This window comes from Glycine max, chromosome 14 (assembly GCF_000004515.6).
Source record: "Glycine max cultivar Williams 82 chromosome 14, Glycine_max_v4.0, whole genome shotgun sequence".
NCBI classification, from domain to species: Eukaryota; Viridiplantae; Streptophyta; class Magnoliopsida; order Fabales; family Fabaceae; genus Glycine; species Glycine max.
In genome coordinates, this window is record NC_038250.2 from 35325973 (window position 1) to 35348927 (window position 22955).

The 22955-nt window shown below is 33.3% G+C and overlaps 2 protein-coding genes across 2 annotated transcripts; one reads left to right on the forward strand and one right to left on the reverse strand.

Moving 5' to 3' along the window:
- Positions 1–270: 270 nt before the first annotated feature.
- On the forward strand, positions 271–6790 carry LOC112999376 (BAG family molecular chaperone regulator 1-like; the record flags this gene model as incomplete). Its single annotated transcript, XM_026125509.2, has 3 exons — positions 271–289; positions 6153–6253; positions 6350–6790. Coding segments are annotated over 3 exons (477 nt in total), but the record flags the coding sequence as incomplete, so codon positions are not given.
- Positions 6791–20017: 13227 nt separating this feature from the next.
- LOC100799957 (glycolipid transfer protein 3) lies at positions 20018–21786 on the reverse strand. Its single transcript, XM_006596214.4, has 6 exons — positions 21596–21786; positions 21437–21492; positions 20971–21101; positions 20710–20845; positions 20354–20497; positions 20018–20264 (listed from the first exon to the last, which is right to left on the reverse strand). The coding sequence occupies exons 1-6, from the start codon at positions 21756–21758 to the stop codon at positions 20229–20231; spliced, it is 666 nt and encodes a 221-aa protein (XP_006596277.1). The 5' UTR covers positions 21759–21786; the 3' UTR covers positions 20018–20228.
- Positions 21787–22955: the final 1169 nt, after the last annotated feature.

Genomic DNA, 22955 nt, shown 5'->3' on the forward strand with positions numbered 1-22955 from the left:
ATTCACCTCCACTCCTTAAATTCCCATGAACCCGGGTGTAGGGCCCCTTTTTTACTCAAACCCGTGGGTGCTTAGAATGCAGTGTAAAGAATGCAAAATAGACAACAATTATTTACATTTTACACAGTTCAATAAAAGCACACCCAAAGTTTCACAATTCCACCATTCCTAAAATAGGCCTAACTCACAAAAAGTCCCCAGTGGAGTCGCCAACTGTCGCAACGTGCCCTTCGCGGGCGAGCGAGGGCGAGGCTCACGGGTGCGCTTTCCAAAGGAGGAAAGATGCGCGGAGTCGCCACCAACGTTTATTTGTGGAAAACGTCGGAAAAACCGAAGGGAACCGGTCAAAAATAAAAATTCTAAAGTTTGGGAGTTGTATTTACGCTTGAGGAAGGTATTAGCACCTCTTATGTTTGTCTCGAAAGACAACAGCCTATTTTTTAGAATTGTGGAATTGTGTTATCTTAACTTTTATTTCTTTTTATTTTTTGAGGTCGACAAAAGCGGGGCTTTTGCTCCTACGTACCCTCCTTTGGAGAGGAAATCAGACCTACGTAGTTCTTTCTTAAGCGTGAATCAAGCGATTCTTTTACTTGAAGAGTGATCATTTAAAGGTGTTAGACCTTTTTTAAAAAATGATCCGTTTTACTGAGTAAGAAACTGAAATGATAAACTTTCAGAACCTATTTTTGTGGACGAGCTTGACTAGGCGAGTTGATTTTAGCCTTAGTTTCACTTTAGTTATTAGTCAATTCAATTAAGAATGAGAAATCCCAAAGAGAAAACGTCCGATTGATTTTTTCGCTTTATTTTACTAAAAGAAATTTTTTGATTTATATTATTATTTTACCTCTTTTTTTATTTCCAACGTGGTTACGGCACGACTGAACGGTCAGAATTCATTTCAAACGAAAGTAACGGATGATACAATTCAAACGATCGGTGGAAATTTATTTTATTTTTAGATTAGGCGAGAAATGACTTAAATAAATGGCTTAAGCACGTCAAAAGGGGGTATAAAAAGTAAATGAAAACGAGAATAAAAATGCATGAAACAAAATGTGGACCACCACGGGTACATATAATGAATTGAAAAGCTTGGTTTGAGGTACTTACCCATTGAAGACTGAAGAAAACGAAGAACGAACTATGAATCTTTGAAGAACGGTCGAGAATCTTCGCGTAATTACTCACGGAAACGTTACGGAAGCGCCTCGGCTTGGATTTTCTTCACGGAAATAATTTTCCTCAGCAAATTCGAAAGAGAGAGAAGTGTCTAAGGGGCTGAACCCTTTTCTTCTTCACTTCTTCCCCTATTTATAGCAAAATAGGGGAGAAGCTTGCCGCCCAGCTCGCCCAGGCGAGCAAGGTTGCTTCCTCCAGAAGCAACAGCCTTCTGGAGGAATCTTCTGGAGGGCCCAAGTTGGCCTAGTTTCTATTTACACCCCCCCCCTTTTTACTAAATACACCCCCCTTATATATTTTTTTGTAATTCTTTTTCCGTAATGTTACGAAACTTTACGAATTTCATAACGATACTTATTTTCCTTCCGCAAGGTTACGAATCCTTACGGATTTATGTATTTACTCTTTTTTGGCTTTCAAAGAAGTTACGGAAACTCACGGATTGCGCAAAAACACCTCTTTTCGATTTCCGCCACATTACGGAATTTCACGGATTACGCAAGCCTGCTTCCTTTTGGATTTCTGAGACGTCTCGGGACTTTATTTATTGCATGTCATCAAGTAATAATCCCCGGACGAAATTAGGGTATGACACAATGCAATAATTTAATTACGTTGAAGGACTAAGTTTCAATCATAGGAACCTATGAACTAGAATGGAATAAACAAGTGAATAAACCAAGTTCAATGCATACAAACTAGACAATTCTTGATTCACGGAACAAAAACTGAAATAATTGGACCCATCTAAGCATAAGATTATGTAATATGAAGCCTCATTTAATAAAGATGGTGGCGTTTGTTGAGTAGCTTTGAACTTTCAAAAATACTAAGGTAGCATTTGATGGACAGCTTAAAATGGGGCGGAACATAATATGTGTTCTATTATATTTTGGTGCATTTTAGAAAGAGAATTGAACTGGACACAAGGTAATAAAAGTGGTACATTTTGGTTAAAGGGTGGAACCGAGGAGAATGAAGTTGGACACATTATTCCATTATGTTCTATTTGCACACCAAATACTTTCATAGTGCCTTAATGCTATCAATTTGGGAGACAATGGGTTTATGGTGGTCCAAGATGGGTGCACCATATGCCGGTCCCCAGTGCAGCAACATGAAAATATACCATTCCCTTCACACAAAACTTTATACTAAGTTTATTAAGGCATTTATTTAGGAGTTGTGCTGCACAGGCAGCACAGCCAAAAATATTTAATCAGAATTCAGCTAGATCTAATGGTGGTTATTAGAGGGACCAGAATGACATGTCTATCACTTAATTGTCACTCTTTAATGTCATTACAGAAAGTATGGAATCAAGGTAATTGTTGACCTGCATGTTGCTCCAGGCTCACAAAATGGAAGACCTCACAGTGCCTTAAGAAAGGGATGATTCATACACATCTGACCCTGTGGCAGCCATAGACTTTCTAGCTGAAAGGTTCAATTTGTAGCTAATGTCCCTTTTAATTTTCTAAAAATACGCCACCATCTTGAGCATTTATATATAAATACATAATGGTATTACACTATTTATTTTGAATGTTTATTCATGTCATTTAATTAGCCTTTTGGGGTACACTATTTATGATGCTATGAGGAAACACACTTCTAGTGCCTATGTGATAATGTGTAACCCTCTTGATAGAGATTCAAAAGTGCTTTTGTCCTTTGCTGGAGCTTTCAGTGTAGTGGTCATTGATGTGCACTACTACAATCTCTTTTCGGATAGGTTCTCTGATGTGCCATTATTTTCTCCTATTTCTTAAACCTTTTTGCACCATTTTAATTACTAATTAGTCTTAATTGTCAAATTAATTAGGGAATTTTATTATTTGGGCTCATTCAGCTAATTTGATGTTTTTAATCTAATTTCAGGAAATAATGAAGCATTAAGCTTAATCCGGATTTTGCTTGTGGACTTAAAGAGGGCAAATAAAGCAACGTTTACCTTAGTTAATTTCTAATTAGGAGATTGCAATTTTATTTTATGATGTTCAGTGTTTATTTCGTTTTGGCCAGAATAATGTAATAAGGCCCAGTGACTCTGAGTGACCCTTATAAATAGCCTTGGGATTCGTGTAAGGGGGGGATTCTATGATTCCGAGCATAGTTTTAGGGGTTTACGTTTGGAGCTTATTATTACTGTTCACGTGAATGCTATTTTCGATTTTCTGCTTCTAATTTCAATTTCGTTTTTTTTCCTTCTTCTGCTTTCATTTACGTTTCTGCTTCTAGTTTCATTTATGTTTTCTGCCTTTAGCTTCATTTACATTTCTGCTTTTGTTGAGCTTATGGAAGGCTAAATTTATGATGTTGTTTCCCTCTGAGGATGAAGCGTAATTCTCTTTGAGGTTCTGTTTTTAATGTTGCTCTCCTATCGGTTTTCCCTTCACCAACTAACCCACATGCGTTTTGTTAATCTGTGCACGCTTCGTGTTCAATTAATTGCCTCTGTGCTTAAATTGCGTTCGTGCTTAATGAACAAGGGGTTAATTGGTGTATGTGTTGCTTAATCACATATTGACAACCCTAAGTTAATTTTCGCTTAGTAAATTAAATTAGGGTTGGATTAAGTGGTTAACTGCCAGGGGTGAAATCCTCATAACCTAGGATAAGAGAATGGCTTCTGAATCAGAGGAAACAACACGTTTTTACTATTATTAATTTCGTATTCAAATCTGCTTGTTCTTAAATTCACAAAGCAAACACAACCCCCCCCCCCCAATTGTTACTGTTATAATGAAGCATATTATGAACATTTGGTTAGTCATTGCTCGTTGGGAAACGACCTAGGATCACTTCCTAGTTACTGCATTCTAATGTTTATTTGATTCGGGTACGGCCTCGATCATTCTCCAACATGAATGTGCAGCAGAACATCAATTTTATTAAAAAGAAAAGAGTCTCAGATCTTAGCTCTCTCACCACATCTAATGGACCCCTCATTTTTGTTGGCAAGTTTTCTACTTTTACATACACAACAAAGTAGCATTATTAATGCATTATCATATTCTTGGATTCATCCTTTTAAGTCTTCTATTCTAAGAAATGTATAGTATAGCATATCGAAACATGTTGTTGGTGGAATCTCGCAGGGGAATGGAGTAGTGATTGGAAAGTTCATAATGCATCAAAGAAAGACCAACAAAAATTTACGCAAGTCCAAGTGGATGTATACTCTCGTGCCAAATTTGGATGGGCTTATTGGGCTTACAAATGTGACTCTAACTTCTGGAGCATCAAGTGGATGATTGAAAAAAATTATATTAAGCTTTAATTAGTATTTTACTATTTTAGATGTCTATTCAAATTGGAAGTGTAATTTACAAAAATAAATATAGCCTACTACTATTTTACAAAAACATATAAAGTTTGTTGTACACTGCATTTCCAAAATTCACTGTTCCTATTGGTAATTAATTCTATGAAAGATGCTGCAAATTTCGGTTCTTTGCTTTACCTCTTTAATCTTAGATTAGTCAAAGACGGTCCCATAATATGAAATAAATGTTAAAAAGCTTAAGTTCTTTGCTAAAGTTAACTTATGAAGTATTGTTTCTCCCTTTTATTGAGCCACCTCCTAAACTAGAATGCAATTAACAGACACAAGAAGATAACCCAATTACCAGGAAGTCATAATGCTTACTGAGAATGTTGAATATTAGAGATTCCTCTTAAATTTCTTTGAAATCACAATTATGATTACGATTGATCAGTCTATTTATGGCAACTATATATTGAATTTTATTCATACTTACAATTAAGCATGATTGAGTTGTACTCTTCGATATGTTATTTATATAGGTTGGAGTGTCAAAGCAATTGTCAGTAGGATATTGTTTGAGTGTTTAGAGAATGAAAATGTCTCAATTGTAACTGAAAAAGAGGTTCAGACACTATCCAGTACTAATGCATTTGAACTATTGGAAGTTGTGATTAAAACTGTGAATGAATGTGTAGCTGAAGTGCCTCGATTTGGATTTGAAGAACCAAAATCAATTCTTGGAACTTCAAAAGTACACAGCTTACAAAATATAGTTTACCCATTTTGCAACTTATGCAGTGCTTGCCATCAGGCAAAGGAACTAAAAACTAAGTGTTACTATCCTCTAATCTACTAAATATAGTGTTTCAAGTATACAGCTTACAAACTTGATGGATGTTGGATTATTCCACTTTAAGCTTTACTTATCCTAACTAATAATTGATGGATGTTGGATTATTCCACTTTAAGCTTTACTTATCCTATCAATGGAACAAAGACTGATGAATTTCTAGCCACTACTTTTTACCATCATGCCACTCAAGGCCAGAATTGATTGAGGGGACAGTAAACACTTGTGAAAAATCAAATCATTCTAAAAAGTTGACATTTATCTCTGCTTAAAATGATGTGAGTTCATATTTCAAGTGAGCACAAAACAGCACAACGTACATAAACTACAGCCACTACTAGCTAGGAATTACGATTAAAAACAATGTAAGAATGTGCTTTACACATATACATGTATATATAAGTATGGTACTTTATATGTGTATATAAATACTGGGACAAAAGTCAAAATAGTAATGTGTGATAATATATATATATATATATATATATATATATATATATATATATATATATACACATACATACATACATACATACTAGTCCGTACGTACGTACTTGGAGTTGCTATAATCAAAGAGCTTCCATAACAAGGTCAATTAGTAGTAGTAAATGATAACCTAAAAATAAAAAGCATAGGCCAATTAGCCATGGGCCATACTGTCACAGCAACGATATGTATCACATTTGGCTTATGTTCAACCAAACTATGTAACATTACTAATGCTCATATGACCAGACTGCATGGACTAACAACCATGTAATAACTTAGCCTACAAAATTGTGGAGTTCATATAACCTTCTCAGTGTGCAGATCTTAAAATCTTAATGGTTCATTTAATAAAAAGATAAACAGATTTGCTTAATCTGATTGAGTTATTGATGAATCAATTGCTTAAATTGGATGGTATAGTGGTTAATGGGGATGTGAAACTATATAGGAAAATCCAAGTAATGATAGAGTCTTAGATGCATTTTGCTCATTTTGCATTATTAGTACAATCTTAAGTTGCATTTGCTAATGGTAGTGAAACATTAATTTTGAAGGTAAAAATAATTCAAAAGTATGTTGAAACACTTGATGTGTTGAAGGTTAAGAATTCTATGCCTAGTAGCAATGGAGACCATGCCACAGTGCAGCTTCAACAAAAGCATTCAAATGGGCAACAACAAAAGTATTTAAATGGACATCATAGATCAGCCTTAGCACCAATTCAAGAGCAGCAACAAGAACAAGAACAACCCTCAAGGAATTCCACCTCAGGAGTTGTAGTTACCACAAATTGGGAATTGTTTGATTCTGTCCCACCATTAATCCCTGTGCCATCCACATCCCCATCCCCACATCCCTCAGAGACCAATAAATCTGGTCCTCCCAAGTTCAATTGGGAATTCTTCAACTAAGTACCATACCATGTGTGGATATGATTTGGGTTTGTCTTCCACTTGGAGTGTTATATGTTTTGCATTCTTTTTTGTATTTAGATTTCTTTAGCAACCCCCTATAATTTGTCATTTACTTCAAGAATAACTGGGGTTGCTATGATAGTGATTATCATAGAAAAAGTTACATTTCTGTGATTTTGGTGTCCACCGAATTCATTTACCAAATGTATGGGCCTATTTTTTTATGGATATATATAATATTATTATTAGCATTTGTAACTTTGTTATTAGAAACATCTTAAATAACATGTATATTTCTTAGTCTAAAATCCCATCTTAAAGAGCAAAAGGTCACATAACTGAGAGGATTGACCAACTTAGGGGGCTTAGAAAGCTTAGCCTTCATGATAACCAAATTGGTGGTTCAATCCCTTTAGCACTTGGACTTCTTCTCAATCTAAGAGGGGTTCAGCTCTTCAACAATAGGTTCATAGGGACCATCCTATTAGATCAAGTGGCCTCGAAATAATTAAGAAGGGGAAGTTGAATTGATTATTAATGTGTCTTGACTAATTAAAAATTATCCTTCTTAATATTACTAGATTCAATTAGGCTTTACTACTAAGTTATGAAGAAGTAAAGAACAAAAACAATAACTTAGACAAAAGTAAATCGGAAATAAAAGTACAAAGCGAAAAAGTAAATAGTGTAGCGAAGAAGAAGATAAAGACAAGATTTATACTGGTTCAGCCACAACCTGTGCCTACATCCGGTCCCCAAGCAACCACCGGTTCTTGAGATTTCCAATAACCTTGTAAAATCCTTTACAAGCAAAGATCCACAAGGGATGTACCCTCCCTTGTTCTCTTTGAACAACCAAGTGGATATACACTCTACTTGAACTAATCCACAAGAGATGTACTCTCTCTTGTTCTCAGTATCATAACCCATGTAGATGTACGCTCTACTTGTACCACAAAGGATGTACGCTCCAATGTGTTAAGACAAAGAATTCTTAGGCGGTTAGTCTCTTGAATTCTCTGTAAGGGGGATACAAAAGATATCTCAGGCGGTTATTCATTTGAAATCTTTTGTATAAAGGGAAAGGGAAAAAGATATCTCAGGCGGTTAGTCCTTTGAAATATTTTGTCAAGAGGGAGAAGGGAATAAACAAAAGAATTCTCAGGCGGTTAGTCCTTTGAATCTTTTGACAAGAGAGAAGTAATGAACAAAAAGAATAGCACAAGTTTTTGGACAATGAACTTTTCTTGAAAGAGAAAGTATTGAACAAAAACTTTTAGAAAAATGAAGAGAAATGAATGAAACAAATATGTTATGCATGAAAGGAATCAGTCTTTTTAAATTCGTGCCATGGTCACATATTTATAATCATTTGATGACTTAAGTTAAAGTTTGTGACTCTTGGCTATTTCTATAAAACTAGTCACTTTTTAAAAGTTGTGACTCTTTTGAAAACTAGTCACTTTAAAAGTTGTGACTATTTTGAAAAACTCTTCAGAAACAAGTCACTTTAAGAATTGTGACTTTTGGAAATTTATTTTTCGAAATCAGTCACTGGTAATCCATTACCATCATAGTGTAATCGATTACACATCAACAGATGTGACTCTTCATGTTTAAATTTGAAAATCAAAATGTTTAGAAACACTGGTAATCGATTACAAGTATTGTGTAATCGATTACACAAGTTTGAAATGATTTGAAAAAGTTTTATCACAAGTTGTGACTCTTGAAATTTGAAATCTAATGTTTTAAAACATTGGTAATCGATTACATGATTATGGTAATCAATTGCAGCATTGTAAATCAGTTTTGAAAAGAATGCTGGCTACTGGTAATCGATTACTGTCTTCTGGTAATCGATTACCAGAGAGTAAAACTCTTTGGTAAAAGAATTTTCTTTTTGAAAAATTCTTGTGTTATTAAATGTTTTGAAAAACTCTTTTAATACTTATCTTGATTGAGTCTTCTCTTGATTCTTGAATCTTGAGTCTTGATTCTTTACTTGAATCTTGAATCTTGAATCTTGATCTTGATTATTCTTGAATCTTGATTCTTGAAACTTGATTGACTCTTGATTCTTTGGCATCATCAAAATAATCTTGGAAGGCATTGCTTCCACACATCCCTCCATCGTTAGGGTCATGTCCTTTGCTTCAGTCTTTGGACCTCAGCAATAATTTGCTCACTGGGACAATCCCCATGAGCCTTAGGAATGCCACTAAGCTTTATTGGCTTAACTTCAGCTTTAATTCCTTGTCTGGCCCAGTGCCAACTAGCTTAACTTCTCTCACCTACCTATCTCTTCAACACAATGACCTCTCCGGCTCTATTCCTAACTCATGGGGTGGTAGCTTGAAAAATAACTTCTTTCGGCTTCAAAATCTTATCATAGATCATAACTTGTTGAGTGGAAGAATTCCTGCTTCTATGGGTTGTCGAATCAAGTGGCCTTGAAATAATTAAGAAGGGGGGGTTGAATTAATTATTACTAGACCTTTACTAATTAAAAATTACCCTTCTTAGGCTTTTACTATAATGTTAAGAAAATAAAGAACAGAGATAGAAACTTAACCAAAAGTAAAAGCGATAATTAAAGTGCACAACGGAAATTAAAAGAGTAGGGAAGAAGAAGACAAACACACAAGATTTTTATACTGGTTTGGCAACAACCCGTGCCTACATCCAATCCCCAAGCGACCTACGGTCCTTGAGATTTCTTTTCAACCTTGTAAAAATCCTTTTACAAGCAAAGATCCACAAGGGATGTACCCTCCCTTGTTCTCTTTGAACAACCTAGTGGATGTACCCTCCACTAGAACTGATCCACAAGAGATGTACCCTCTCTTGTTCTCAGTCACAACAACCCAAGTAGATGTACCCTCTACTTGTACCACAAAGGATGTACCCTCCAATGTGTTGTTCTCAGGCGGTTAGTCCTTCGAAACTTCGTGAATGGGGAAATAAAAGAATTCTCAGGCGGTTAGTCCTTTGAAATCTTTTGTTTATGGGAAAGGGAAGAATCAAAAGAATTCTCAGACTGTGTCGTTTTGAATTCTTTGACAAGGGAGAAGGGAGACACAAAAGAATTCAGGCGGTTAGTCCTTTGTTCTATTGGAAAAGGGAGAAGAGAGACACAAAAAGAATTCAGGCGGTTAGTCCTTGGTGAATTCTTTTTGGCAAAGAGAGAAGAGAGACACAAAAGAATTCAAGCGGTTAGTCCTTCGTTCTTTTTGGCAAAGGGAGAAGAGAATGAAAAAGATGAATAGCACAAGTTTTTGAACAAAGAACTTTTCTTGAAAGTGAAAGTTTTGAACAAAAACTTTTAGAAAGATGAAGACAAGATGAATCAGAAAAAATCTGTTGAAAGAGATGAAAGAAAATATTGAAAGATTGATTGAAAGAGATGATTGAGATGAATGAATATGTTTCATGCCAAGGTCACATATTTATAATTTCTTGATGACTCAAGTCAAAACTTGTAACTCTTGGCAATTCCTTTAAAACTAATTACTTAAAAAGTTATGACTTTTAAAAGAATCTTCAGAAACAAGTCACTTGAAGAATTATGACTTTTGGAAATGAATTTTTTGAAAACAGTCACTGGTAATCGATTACCATTAAGGTGTAATCGATTACACATCAACAGATGTGACTCTTCATTTTGAATTTTGAAAATCTTAACATTTTAAAATACTGGTAATCGATTACATGTTTATGGTAATCGATTACAGCTTTGTAAATCAATTTGAAAAACAATGCTGGCTACTGGTAATCGATTACTACCTTCTAGTAATCGATTACCAGAGAGTAAAACTCCTTGGTAAAAGATTTTGTGAAAACTTCATGTGCTACTCAATGTTTTGAAAAACTTTTTTAATACTTATCTTAATTGATTCTTAAATCTTGAATCTTGAATCTTGATCTTGATTATTCTTGAATCTTGATTCTTGAAACTTGATTCTTGAAAAATTCATTCTTGAATCTTTGGAATTTGCTTAACTCTTGATTCTTTGGCATCATCAAAATAACCTTGGAAGGCATTGCTTCCACATGGGTGGCTTCAGTGAACTCACAGACATTTCTCTTAGTCATAACTAGTTTAGTGGAGCTATCCCAAATGAAATAGGAAACCTTTCTAGGCTTAAAACTCTAGATCTTTCTAACAATGCCTTGAATGGAAGCTTGCATGCCGCTCTCTCTAATTTTATTCAATAAATACAGACAGCAAGTATAGAACAAACCCATGCTATACTACCATATGTTTAGTGAAATGTTACAAAAGAAAAAAATAATTTTACCTGCAATGTTCCTTCTGTGGATGAAAGAAATAGCAAGTACAACTCCTAAAGTTGCAGCAATGAAGCTTCATTAATACCAACACAAATAATAATCACTAAGAACAAATGGGTAATTTCCAATTGGCTCACTCACCTCTGATATAGTGCAAATCAAAGGGCCTGAGCCTAGTCTCAGGGTATCTGAAGCTTCAAACACTTAAACTACAACTTTCTTAAATAGATCAAATGCAGGTTGTGACCAACTAAGGGAATTTAAAAGCTCAGTTTAAGGGAAGTTAACAGAATGACAAGCACAACCAAAACTTACCTTGTGATTGCGAGTACAAAGACGAGCAAAGACTGCTTTCGTGCCAACGGAATGGCTGCAAGGAAACCAACGAAGATTGTTCAAAGACAATGGCGGTGACCTGAGGGTGGGGTGAGCAATGAAGGTCGTTCAAGGAAACCAACAAAACTTACCAAAACACAAGGGTGGGGTGAGCGTCACAACAACGACGAAGACCTGAGGGTGGCTATGCGAGACTCAGCGTCGGGGGTCAGGGACATTGGCAATGACAACGGGGCCTGAGGGTGCCTTTGCGAGACTGAGCGTGGGGGGTCAGGGACAATGACAGTCACGAGAAAAGAGAAGGCTTTTCAGTTTGAAAGTTTAAGTAAAAACACAACATCGGTTTTTTTAAAAAAACCGATGTTGACATAGGCTCGTTAACATTGGTTTTTAAAAAAACCCGATGTTAACATAGAATCGTTAACATCGGTTTTTTTTAAAAAAAACCGATGTTGACATAGGCTTGTTAACATTGGTTTTTAAAAAAACCGATGTTAACATAGAATCGTTAACATCAGTTTTGACAAAACCGATGTTACCTACGTAATGTTAACATTGGTTTTCACAAAACTGATGTTAACGAGCCTATGTTAACATCAATTTTTTAAAAAACCGATGTTAGTAAACTGGTCTTAATTACAAGTATGCCATCGCATTTGTGTTAACATCGGTTTTTTCGAAAACCGATGTTAACCTAGCGATGTTAAATGTATAATTTTTAGTAGTGGGATCCTCATGTGAAGCTTCATTGAACATGTTTCTTTCAATCATCTAGAGGAACCCATGTTTGAATTCAAAAGTAATGTACCCCCTAACGTAGGGATGATAGTTAAATGTTGTTGGTTTCCCTCAAGTGAAGGTTAAGATAATCCATAAGGGTCTGTGTAGCATTTTCTACCTCAGTCATTGCTTTTTCTCGATGTCCTTTTCTTAGTCTACGAGCAAGTCTTTCTATCTCAGGTTCTTCTAATAACTTAAGCCTTTGGGACCTAGTTTGCATGTATTGCCAAGACAAGCAAAAGGGATCAAACATAATGAGTAGTGGAAAAAAAATAAATAGAAATTAAATAAAGAATTAAATAACCACTATAAACAAAATTACTCAGTTAACAAAATTAATTACTTGGGAACTTCGCAACTAGTCCCCAGCAATAGCGCTAGAGACTTAATGCTTAAAATAATGGTGCACAAGGGCAAGCATATCCTATGCAGTAGTATCGATGACTAAAATACTAGATATCAAACCAAAGGACTGATTGTGTTCCCAAAATAATACATTTTGTAGCTAAGTAATTGAAGAAAGAATTATAAATTAAGATATGATTGATGGGAAATTATCTAAAGAAAAATTGAATCTAAACAAGCAAGATAATATGAAAGATAAGATGAGATGGATATCCAAGGATTATGATTTAACACTAACCAATCCTAATTCTAACAAGATTCTTATGATTGTTAATTGTTGGTGTTCAAAAGTCAATTATTAGTCGTTGATGGTTGACGTACTAATTTAAACCAAAGGATGAAGAATAATGATGAGGGTGATTAATTAGTTTCCTAATCAACCTACCAGAGATTATCCAACCAATTAATTTGGTCATACAGTTTAGTATAAAACATTCTCTTCTTAATTCTATCAATTACATGCAAATTATTATCACTATACAATCGATTAATTTTTAGAATGGTTGCTTCCAAATAGAAATTAGAAGCAATGAAGAGAACTAACTAATTGAATAACATCAAGAATCTCATTAAAATTAAGAAAGGTATTCAAGGTAGGTTACATCATAATCCCCGGACTAAAGACACTAGTCACTAATAATCATAAATACACTAGAAATCCTAAAAAGAAGTAATTTTCTCAATCGAAATTCAAGTGATGGGCCTGTTATGCTATAAAGAAGTAATCATAAATACCACGAGGGTCGAAATTCAAGTGAGCAATTTTCTCAATCGTGATCTCTGTACTTCATTGGAGCTAAAGACTCTTACACAATGCTCTCGTTCTCTCAAAATTCACAAATTCGCAAAAGCGTAAAACAAACTAAAAACCCAAAGTCTAAAAGAATCTATTTATAGTCTCAAGATAATTGATTGTGAGGACGTTTTGATCACAACCATGATGGTTGATCAAGGCCGTGATGCATGGTCAAAGTCCATCTTTATCATGTTTTTGTTGGATTTTTAGTCTTTTTTCTTCAAATACTTCCTGATCACCTGTATAAAAAAACTAACCACAAGTGTAAGTTCTCCAACAATTTGTATCACAAATGCACACAATAACACAAAAAAACAATCAAAATCTGGTTTATGACACACTCTCTATTACAATCATATTTGAATATTGATTTTATTTTTTCTTTTACAATGATGGGCCTGCTATGCTATAATTTGGTCCTCCGTTTTCTGAATTAGATATTGATATTCATTCCATACAGTTTGGATTCTTCATTACTTTTCGTATAAGCTTTTAGTGTTGAGCTATGAAGCCTAGATATGAGATACGATACGGATACGATATGACACAGATACGGAGATACGACAAATTTTTAAAATTAAAGATACGATACGTCTTGGATACGTTAATAAAATATATAAAAAGTTATATATAGTTTCAGATTTTTTTTCTTTCTAAAACAGTTAGATTTTTCATTGGAATAGCTTCAAATTCATATTAAAAAATAAAACATGAAAAATCAAGACATAATATCAATGCTGCCTAGACTAGAAAATGATATGAAGCTTGAGATTTAGAATTCTGATATGAAGCTGCATGTTCAAAACAGAAGTAAAAATATGAAAAATGTGAACACAAAAGGAAGCAATTCATGGAAAAAAAAAAAGCAAGAACAAAGTAAAAAAAAAAATAGAGGATACACAACACAAAAGCTTATTTCAGAAATAGAATTTAGAAACCAAATCATTATCATGTCATGATTTTTAATTGCATTTCATAACATTGATAACAGCAATTGTGCCTCCATTCCATTACAGCATAGTAGTATACATAATATATAGTTAATCTAGTAATCTAATATAAATTTGCCAAATTCATGGCAGGATAGCCAATTTACCCACTTGATTCATTCCACCTTGTAGCTCAATTCAGCAGCAAGTCATTACTTGATACATATTCAATTCATAATTAATTCAGCCTCATATGATACATAGTCAGCTTTGTAAAACAACAAATAACATAAATCATCATCAAATCAAGAAAACCTAAGGTTTATAACATGAGCAATAGCTGCACCATTAACACCCAAATGGAAAACAAACATGAATAAAGGATCCAATGCTATGTTGGTTACATCTGTCACTAGACAAAACCAGAAATATAGCTTTCATAAGCAAAAAATGCAGTTTCTACCCTATTTCACATCTCCTAAGGTTCATATAATGATCACAATTTACAAAAGACATACTTGTGATCATAAGCAAAAAATACAGTTTCTACCCTATTTCACATCAAAAAATACAACTTTCATATAAGTATTGGCTTTATACAATAGCCTATATCAAAGTATCATTACTAGTTAGAAATTACTAAATTATTGTCAAACTCTAATTGTTTCATTTTCTTCTCCCCCACTGCCATCATCTAAGAAAAGCATAGCTTCTAAATCTGGCTCATCAAGAGATAAATCTTTCATTTCAAGAACTCCAGCACTATCATCAAGTGGATCATGTACGGCTCCATTAATGTCCCACAATCTTGTCTCTCCTTTTTTATACCCTTCCTCTTTTCTAGACAAAAGCCTAAGATTAGAGTGCACAAAAACCAAATCTTCAGCCCTCTTTGGATCCATTTTGTTTCTCTTCAAAGAATGAATAAAGGAGTATGTACTCCAATTCCTCTCACAGCATGAGGAAGAACATGGCTGCACTAGAAGCTTTAAAGCAACCTTTTGGAGTATAGGTGTAGAGGATCCATGCATCACCCACCAAGTTTTTGGATCTAATGCCCATCTATCCTCAATTGAATCAAATGAACCAAAGTCACCCGCACAAGATGAGAATTTAGAGAATTCTTCATAAACTTTTGTCCTAACATTAACATGTGGAAAATATATCTTAAGACATTTATTCCTTTGGCTAGAAAGTTCATCATCTCTATGAGGAGGAACCCTATTTGGAACCTCATTAAGCCAATTATCACTATAGTACCTATAAAAAAAAATATATGTATACATTTTAGTCATACTATGGTTGAGAATGAGCTAAGCTAAGCCATACACATTATTGAAAAATTGATATAAAAATATTACCCTGGATTTAGAGAATGAGCTAAGCAAAGAAGTGGATTACAACTCTTACTCCACCAAGAATTAAGTATTTCATGAATAACTTCCAAGAAACTAGAAACTTCATTTTCTAACACTTCATCATGCCTATAGATGGTTGTCTTCACCTTTTCTATCATAGAATCCCACATTTCATACACTAAGTGAAGATTAGAAGCATCGGTGTCACATATTTTAATCATGCTATATATAGGATCCATGAAAGAAAGGATGTAATCAACTTTATCCCACTATATATCATTCAAAATCAACTTTTTTACATGTGCAGCTTTTCTGACATCATCTTCTCTATAACTATTCCATTGATCACTAATGACCATATTTTGCAAACAACGTTTCAACAATTTAAATCCTTTTAACATGACTATCATAGAAGCAAAACGAGTTTCAGCAATTGAAAGCACTTTAAGAGAAGAAAACTCATTAAAAATTGCTAATCTCATTGAATGAGTCATGATGAAAACCTTGATAAAAGAAGCATCGCCAATTACTTCAGCAATCCACCAACATTCATTGAAGACATTCTCATTACCATCAACATTCTTTGCAGCACAAATGCTTTTCACTCCAAGATTCAAAGTATGAACCACACAAGGGGTCCAAAAAATATGAGGAAATTCAGCTTCTATCAATAACCCAGTTGCCTTACAAACAGAAGCATTATCAGTTATGACTTGGACTACATTTTGTGCCCTACCTCCTTGATTACATCCTTTAATAAGTCAAACATGTAATGTTTGTCCTTGTACTCCTTGGACCCATCAATGGCCTTTAAAAACATAGGTCCTTATTCATATATAGCCATGAAGTTTATCAAAGGTCTTCTTTGAGCATCTGTCCAACCATCTGCAATCAATGTAACTCCTTTTAAACTCCACAAAGATTTGATAGGTTGAAGCAACCTTTCAATATGAGACCTCTCTTGCTGTAAAAGACTAGTTCTCAATGCATTATAACTAGGAGGAAGAAACCCACTTAGATTACAGTTAGCAGCAAATGAATAAGAACTAACAAAATGTGGATTTCTAGCAAGATGGAATGACAAGCCGGCAGAATAAAACATCCTTGCTATCTCTGCTCTAAGATGATTCTTATCCTCAATATTAAATGCACTCTCTATATTGCTTGATTTTCTTCTTTTTGGTGGTAATGTTGGTGGTGTTAGAGTCCTTTTGTCAGTAGGTAAAGGAAGATTCTTAGACTTTAATCTGTTTTCAGCCTCTTTACAAACCCTCCTCAAATCAACCAAATATGCATCAGTAACTTTCAGACAAGTAGCAATTCCACTACCACAAATTCTGAGCAAATGTGCTTTAACCCTAGAGTATGAACTTTTGATAACTTTTTCACAAAAATTGCAACTCCACAGTCTATTACCACCCCCATCTCCTATCTTTTCCTTTATTGTAACGAATGACCACAGTGGAGCATGGTCATCTTGATATTCCAAAGATGCAAACATTTATGTTATACGAGACATCTTTCACAGCACAGCAAACACACCCACAAACAAGAAACAACAATGATGGGAACCGATGATGACGAGAATCGACGGCAACAAGAATGCTTGCAGAACTGCCAACGAAGAGAGCTGTTGAAGAAGAACCCGTCGTCGAGAAGAAGGCATCGTTGAAGATGGCTTGCAAAACCATCAACGAGGAAGAAGAACCACGTTGATGCAGAACAGAATCACTTTGCAGCTTTGTTTTCAGTTGTCATGTAGTGTGGAGAAGAAAAGAAAATGGGTTTGAGCTTCGTAAGCATGGAGAAGAAGAGAAGCAAATGGGTTTTGTGAAATAATAAAGCTTCTGTGTTTAAAAATCATAAAAAAAAGGGGTTAAACCTGGTAGCCGTATCTGAGCCGTATTGAAGTCGTATTGAAGCCGTGTCTAGCCTTAGGAAGTCGTATCTAAGCCGTATCCCAGCCGTATCTTGTATTTTAAAAAAAAAAATTGGATATCTCTAGGATACGTATCCGGCCATATCCGTGGAGTATCAGTATCGGATACGGGTGCGACACCAACACTTTTCCTTTTTTCACGTATCCGGGCTTCACAGGTGTTGAGTTATGTTTTTCTCAAGATTCTCATGTCAGTTTAACTGAGACGTGAAATGTTTCTCTGGCTTTTTATTTCTTCGGTCTAAACTAATGGAAAAGTTGATAGCAGCGTCTAATGGTGGACCACAAGACATGTGAGTTATAATAGATGGATGAATTTACCCTCTGATACACTTCAACACCCTTCCGTGGAAGTTATGATAATAACATCTCATAATATAACTTGTGCTTTGCAGTTTTTCCCTTGTCATATGCGGGCAATACTTTTAAACAAATGATACTTGCACAACTTATACAATAAAATGTACAATTAAGAGAGAAAGAGAAAAAGTGAGAAAATTTTGAATTCGAAATACAAAAATAATATGATAAAGAGAAATAGACACATTTGTATAAATTATTGTATGAATAGATGCTAAAGTATAGTATGAGATTTAAGAATTGTCGACTAGAGTATAATTTTAAATTCAATCTACTAATTATCCCAAAACTTGTCGACCTATTTCTGTCTATCTATCTACTCCAGTGTCGTGTCTTTACTTTACCTAAAAGAGTGTAGCAGCTATGGTAAAATGATTCTGTGCAAAACCTTGCTAGAAACAACATATAACACAATGTTTGCATATGTATGAGTTACAATTGTGGAGACCTAAAAGGTTGAAACCTTTTCCATCATAGAAGAAATTTAGACATATTTTGTTTTTTCTTTAGTGCCTCTCCACACTTTTAATGCATCATATGTTTCGCTTTTACTTGTACATTTACTAAACTTTTATGATTATTGGTTCATGATATAGGATGTGCTTTAGTAAAACAGCGAAATAAATTAGATCCAAATTGAAAAGGAAATAACGAGTTAATTGAATTAAAAATAGTTGATAAAACTATTTATTGTAACTCATAAGTATCAAAGGACGTATCACATAGGCAATTCCTCGATCATAACTTGGAATGTGATAACTATAATTATTTTTTTAAAATAATTATCACTTTTCAAATTTTCAAATTTATTTTAAATAATTTGTCAACCTAAAAGTTAGGATATATTATGTTTTTAGTCCCTAAACGTTTTAAGATTTATGTTTTTAATCTTTGAACTTTTAATTATGTCTTTAGTTCCTGATTTTTTTGTTCTTATTTTTCATCTTTTTAAGAAATAAAAATTAAAGATGAAAAAAAATTAAAAGAACTAAAAACAGATAAAAAAAAATTCAAATACTAAAAACAAAAGGTGTAAAAACTAAAAAGATAATAAACTCTTATTTTATTTTAATTCTCATTTCAAATATTTTTATTATGAAGCTCATAGAAATATAAATGAATTTATATTATAATTTTGATGTATTTATACTCTAAAAATTGTGAGATTGAAAGAGAATATTAAGTGTTCTTAAACATGAGGGAAATAAAGAATAAATTATAATAATTAAATTTCGGTTGCCAACAAATCGTAAGACTAAATATGATGGAAAAAAAAGTAAAAAATTATTATTATAGGCTCAAATACTACATGAATAACATTTCTAAAAATCTACAAGAAAGAGAAACAAATTTCTTTAACAAATAAGTTTATTTTAGTAAGAAAAAAAATTAAGTCACTCAAATAAGTGAGAAACTTCCTTATCTACTTAGAAGTATTATTTTTTTATAGGAACTGTTTGGATAGTTTTGTTTAGAAGTACTTAGAGTAAAACAATAAGAAAAAATAAATAAAATTAGAAATCTCTATGCACTAAAATTAGCTTATGAATAAATTAATTTGCAAAAGCTTTTTAATTTAAAATATGATTTTTAACTTATGTATAGATTAATTTTAACTTATGGAAATATTGTTTTCAATTTTCTTTCTTATTTTTTTGTTGTATAAGTCTTTCCAGAGAAGTTTATCAAAATATGTCCTAATCATATATGTTTTAGAATTAGAATTATATTCGTTGTCGTCTGTTTCTTAGTAAAAAAAATTAAATTTTAGCCATATATAGAAATTAGAAAGGTTGAGTACGTGATTTATCCGTGCTTCAAGCGCAAGAAACATTTGGAGGGCACGTTAGATTAAATTATATGATTAATTAAATTATTTTATTAACGCGTCTTCTGACATTGATGCCATCTAGTAAGAAGTCTATAACTACATAATTGGTTCTTTGTCTTTTGAGGTAGCTACACAATTGCTTAAAAAAAACTATAACTACATAATTGTGTCATACAAATTTTGGTATACAAACTATTTTTTTATCAGTTAATATACAAGCTATTTACATCTTCGTTTATATGAAAGTAACCATATCATATGAAGGAAGAATTATTATGAAGTGTAGAATCATCACTTGTCCATAATATTAATCGATCTCTGTATGGTATATATGTATTTAAGTTTTTAATTTAAGAGAAAAATTAATAATAGTTAATTGCATATCATCTAGAGATTCACCGAGACCATATGATTCGTGTTGGATCGTTTAATAATTTCTCTTAGGGAAGCCATAATACATGAAACTACACATTGGCTCTTCTCTCTTTGACTTTAGGTTGACTTTAGCTTGTCCAAGTTGTACAATCTCTGCAAAACAAATATATTCATAATAAGCACACAACAGGAAATTTCATGACCAATTAATATTATGTTTGGAAGCAGGAAATGAAGCTTACTAGAATACAATGCATATCCTCAAGAAAAGGCACAAATAGAGAAACCAGCATCTGCATGTTCTCCTTTAGGGTGTCATAGTTTTCATCTTCAGTTTTAAGAATATTTACGAATGTTTTACTTTCTGGGACCAGTCTTAGAGCCACCTGCAATTCCATATATAATGCAAACTTTTTGGTCACTATGCTAAATTTTGCTACACTTATTTGAAGTACAGATATTCATGAGGTCAAGAATGTGGTGCAAAAGTGGGCCACTATAAGTGGTTGTACTATATAGGTTAATTGGCATGCAAATCCTTCAACAACCATTGAATGGATTAAACAATAGTAGAAGAAAAACAATGAGTGGTTGTTACTCTGAAAGCAGCAGATGAAATCCATCCATGCCTCGGTTTTAAAGTTACATCATAAGCCTCTTCAACTACTTGCTCCATTCTCTTTTCAGGATCTTTTGCCAGTGTGTGTAACAACAACGAGGCGAAATCCAGGGTCCTTCAAATTAGCACAAGAAAAATGATTTTAGAGTCATATGGAATTTCTATATATTGTGATTAATGTGAGGAATAGCAAATATATTACATATTATATTAGATAAATTAATGTCTGTGGTTTTTCACCTAGTAAGCCAAACAAGGGCCTTACTGCAGCTTGACCCTTTCCTAGCATTGCCTTCTCTTGCTTCTGACTTCAATATCTCAACCAAATTCGAGTTCAATGAGGGATTTGATTCATGCATCAGTTCCAAGGTCTGCAACGAAACAGAATTCAATACACAAGATAACTAATAATTGATAATTGAGTGATGATTACCAAATGTGCATCTATGTGTCAAGAATCAACCAATCTTTACTTGATAGGTAGAAGTTTTTCAATTTACGGGAAAAAAAATTAATAAATCTTGTTTACATGTCATGTGAACATAAGTAGAGCTCAGATAGTATGGAACCATCTAATAATTTCTCGTTACAACTTGGAGTAAATAAATTAACTTCGTGCAAATAACCAAGAAGTGCAAAACTTGGAAGACAAGGGAAATCGTGAGGTGATGAATTGTGAGATATTGCTCTTGGCTTTTCCTTTTACCTTAATATTCTGGTGCACGTCTTGTCTCATAACAGTCATTGTTGGCCCTATCTTATCTGTTAGACGCATAACAACAATGTTTTAGGTGTCCCAACACATTTACATTCATCACATTAGAACAACAATTAAAGAGATCAAGTGAGAAATCAATAAACTCACCAAGAACTTGAAGAACGAAGTAACAAACAGAGAGAAAAGGCTTAGTGGGGATGTGGGCAGACCCGTGATTTTCACCAGGTTTAACTATGGTCATCGTAGAAAGCTCTTCAATGGCTGAACCTATCTCCGACTTCTTCTCCATTTCTCTCCTAGTGCTCTTCATTTTTGTTCCCTTCCTTCTCCCTCCGCCCTCTCCTGTTCAACAATGCATATTATATATATACACATGTTTGTGTGCGCCAGCACACATCTGGGGGGGTTCTATATCCAATACTTTATTATTAGACCTTTTGTAGAATGGACTTCCATCTATATTTAATTGTTTTATGGAAAATGATGCATATAGACATCTAACACTAGTTGACAGTTAGTTAGTAAGAAAGAGAGAAGTGGAAATATAATATCACGTATTTTTTTTTAAAAAAAGACAGACAAATTAAAAAAAAAGGTATAATTATACTTTTCTCCTAAAATTTCACAATCTCATGAATTTTTTCTTCACTTTTTTTGTGAATTCTGTCCCACGATTTATAAAACAACATCGCGAATTACCCCAAAAAATAAAAAACTGTCACTATTAAGATATTTTGTGTCAATTTTTCCTTTAAGCTGTACGATTAAGACAATTTTGCGTCAATTTACTAATTATGGCAGTTTTTCTACATGGGAACCAAATTTTTGATAATTTGTAGATCGGAGGAGGCAAATTTTGAAATAAAAAATAGAAAACAAAATTTGCAAGATTATGAAATTTTGGAAAAAAAATACAATTCAGCCAAAAAGAAATGATGAGTGTCAATGATATATTTTTCTAATAGATACACCTTTTTTTGTATACAATACTGGTAACAAAATTGAACTTGAGACTTTATTGTTTGGAGGCATAACATCTAAATATAACTTCTCTTATTTGCAAATAATCAAATAGTATACATACTCATACAAAGATGCAATAAAAGAGAGAAAATGTAAAATTTTGATCAAGTGGCTTGTCGAATGAATAAGCCCCACTATTATATTGTTCTTAGAATCCAAAATTTATATATATATATATATATATATATATATATATATATATATATATATATAAAAGATTAAATTACATATTATCAAGATTGTTTGTGTTAAATTTTATTAAAATTGAAAATTATAAAAAAATAATTAAATTAGTAATATTTTAATATATTTTGAAAAAAATATATTATATTGATTTTAATTTTTATAAATGAGATATCAAATATTTTTAGATTAATATCAAATTTTGTATATATAATTAAATTAAAAATTATTGAATAATGTAATCTTTAGTCAAAATTGTAATTGTAATTTGATCTCTTCTCTTTGTATATTGCTTTGCTAA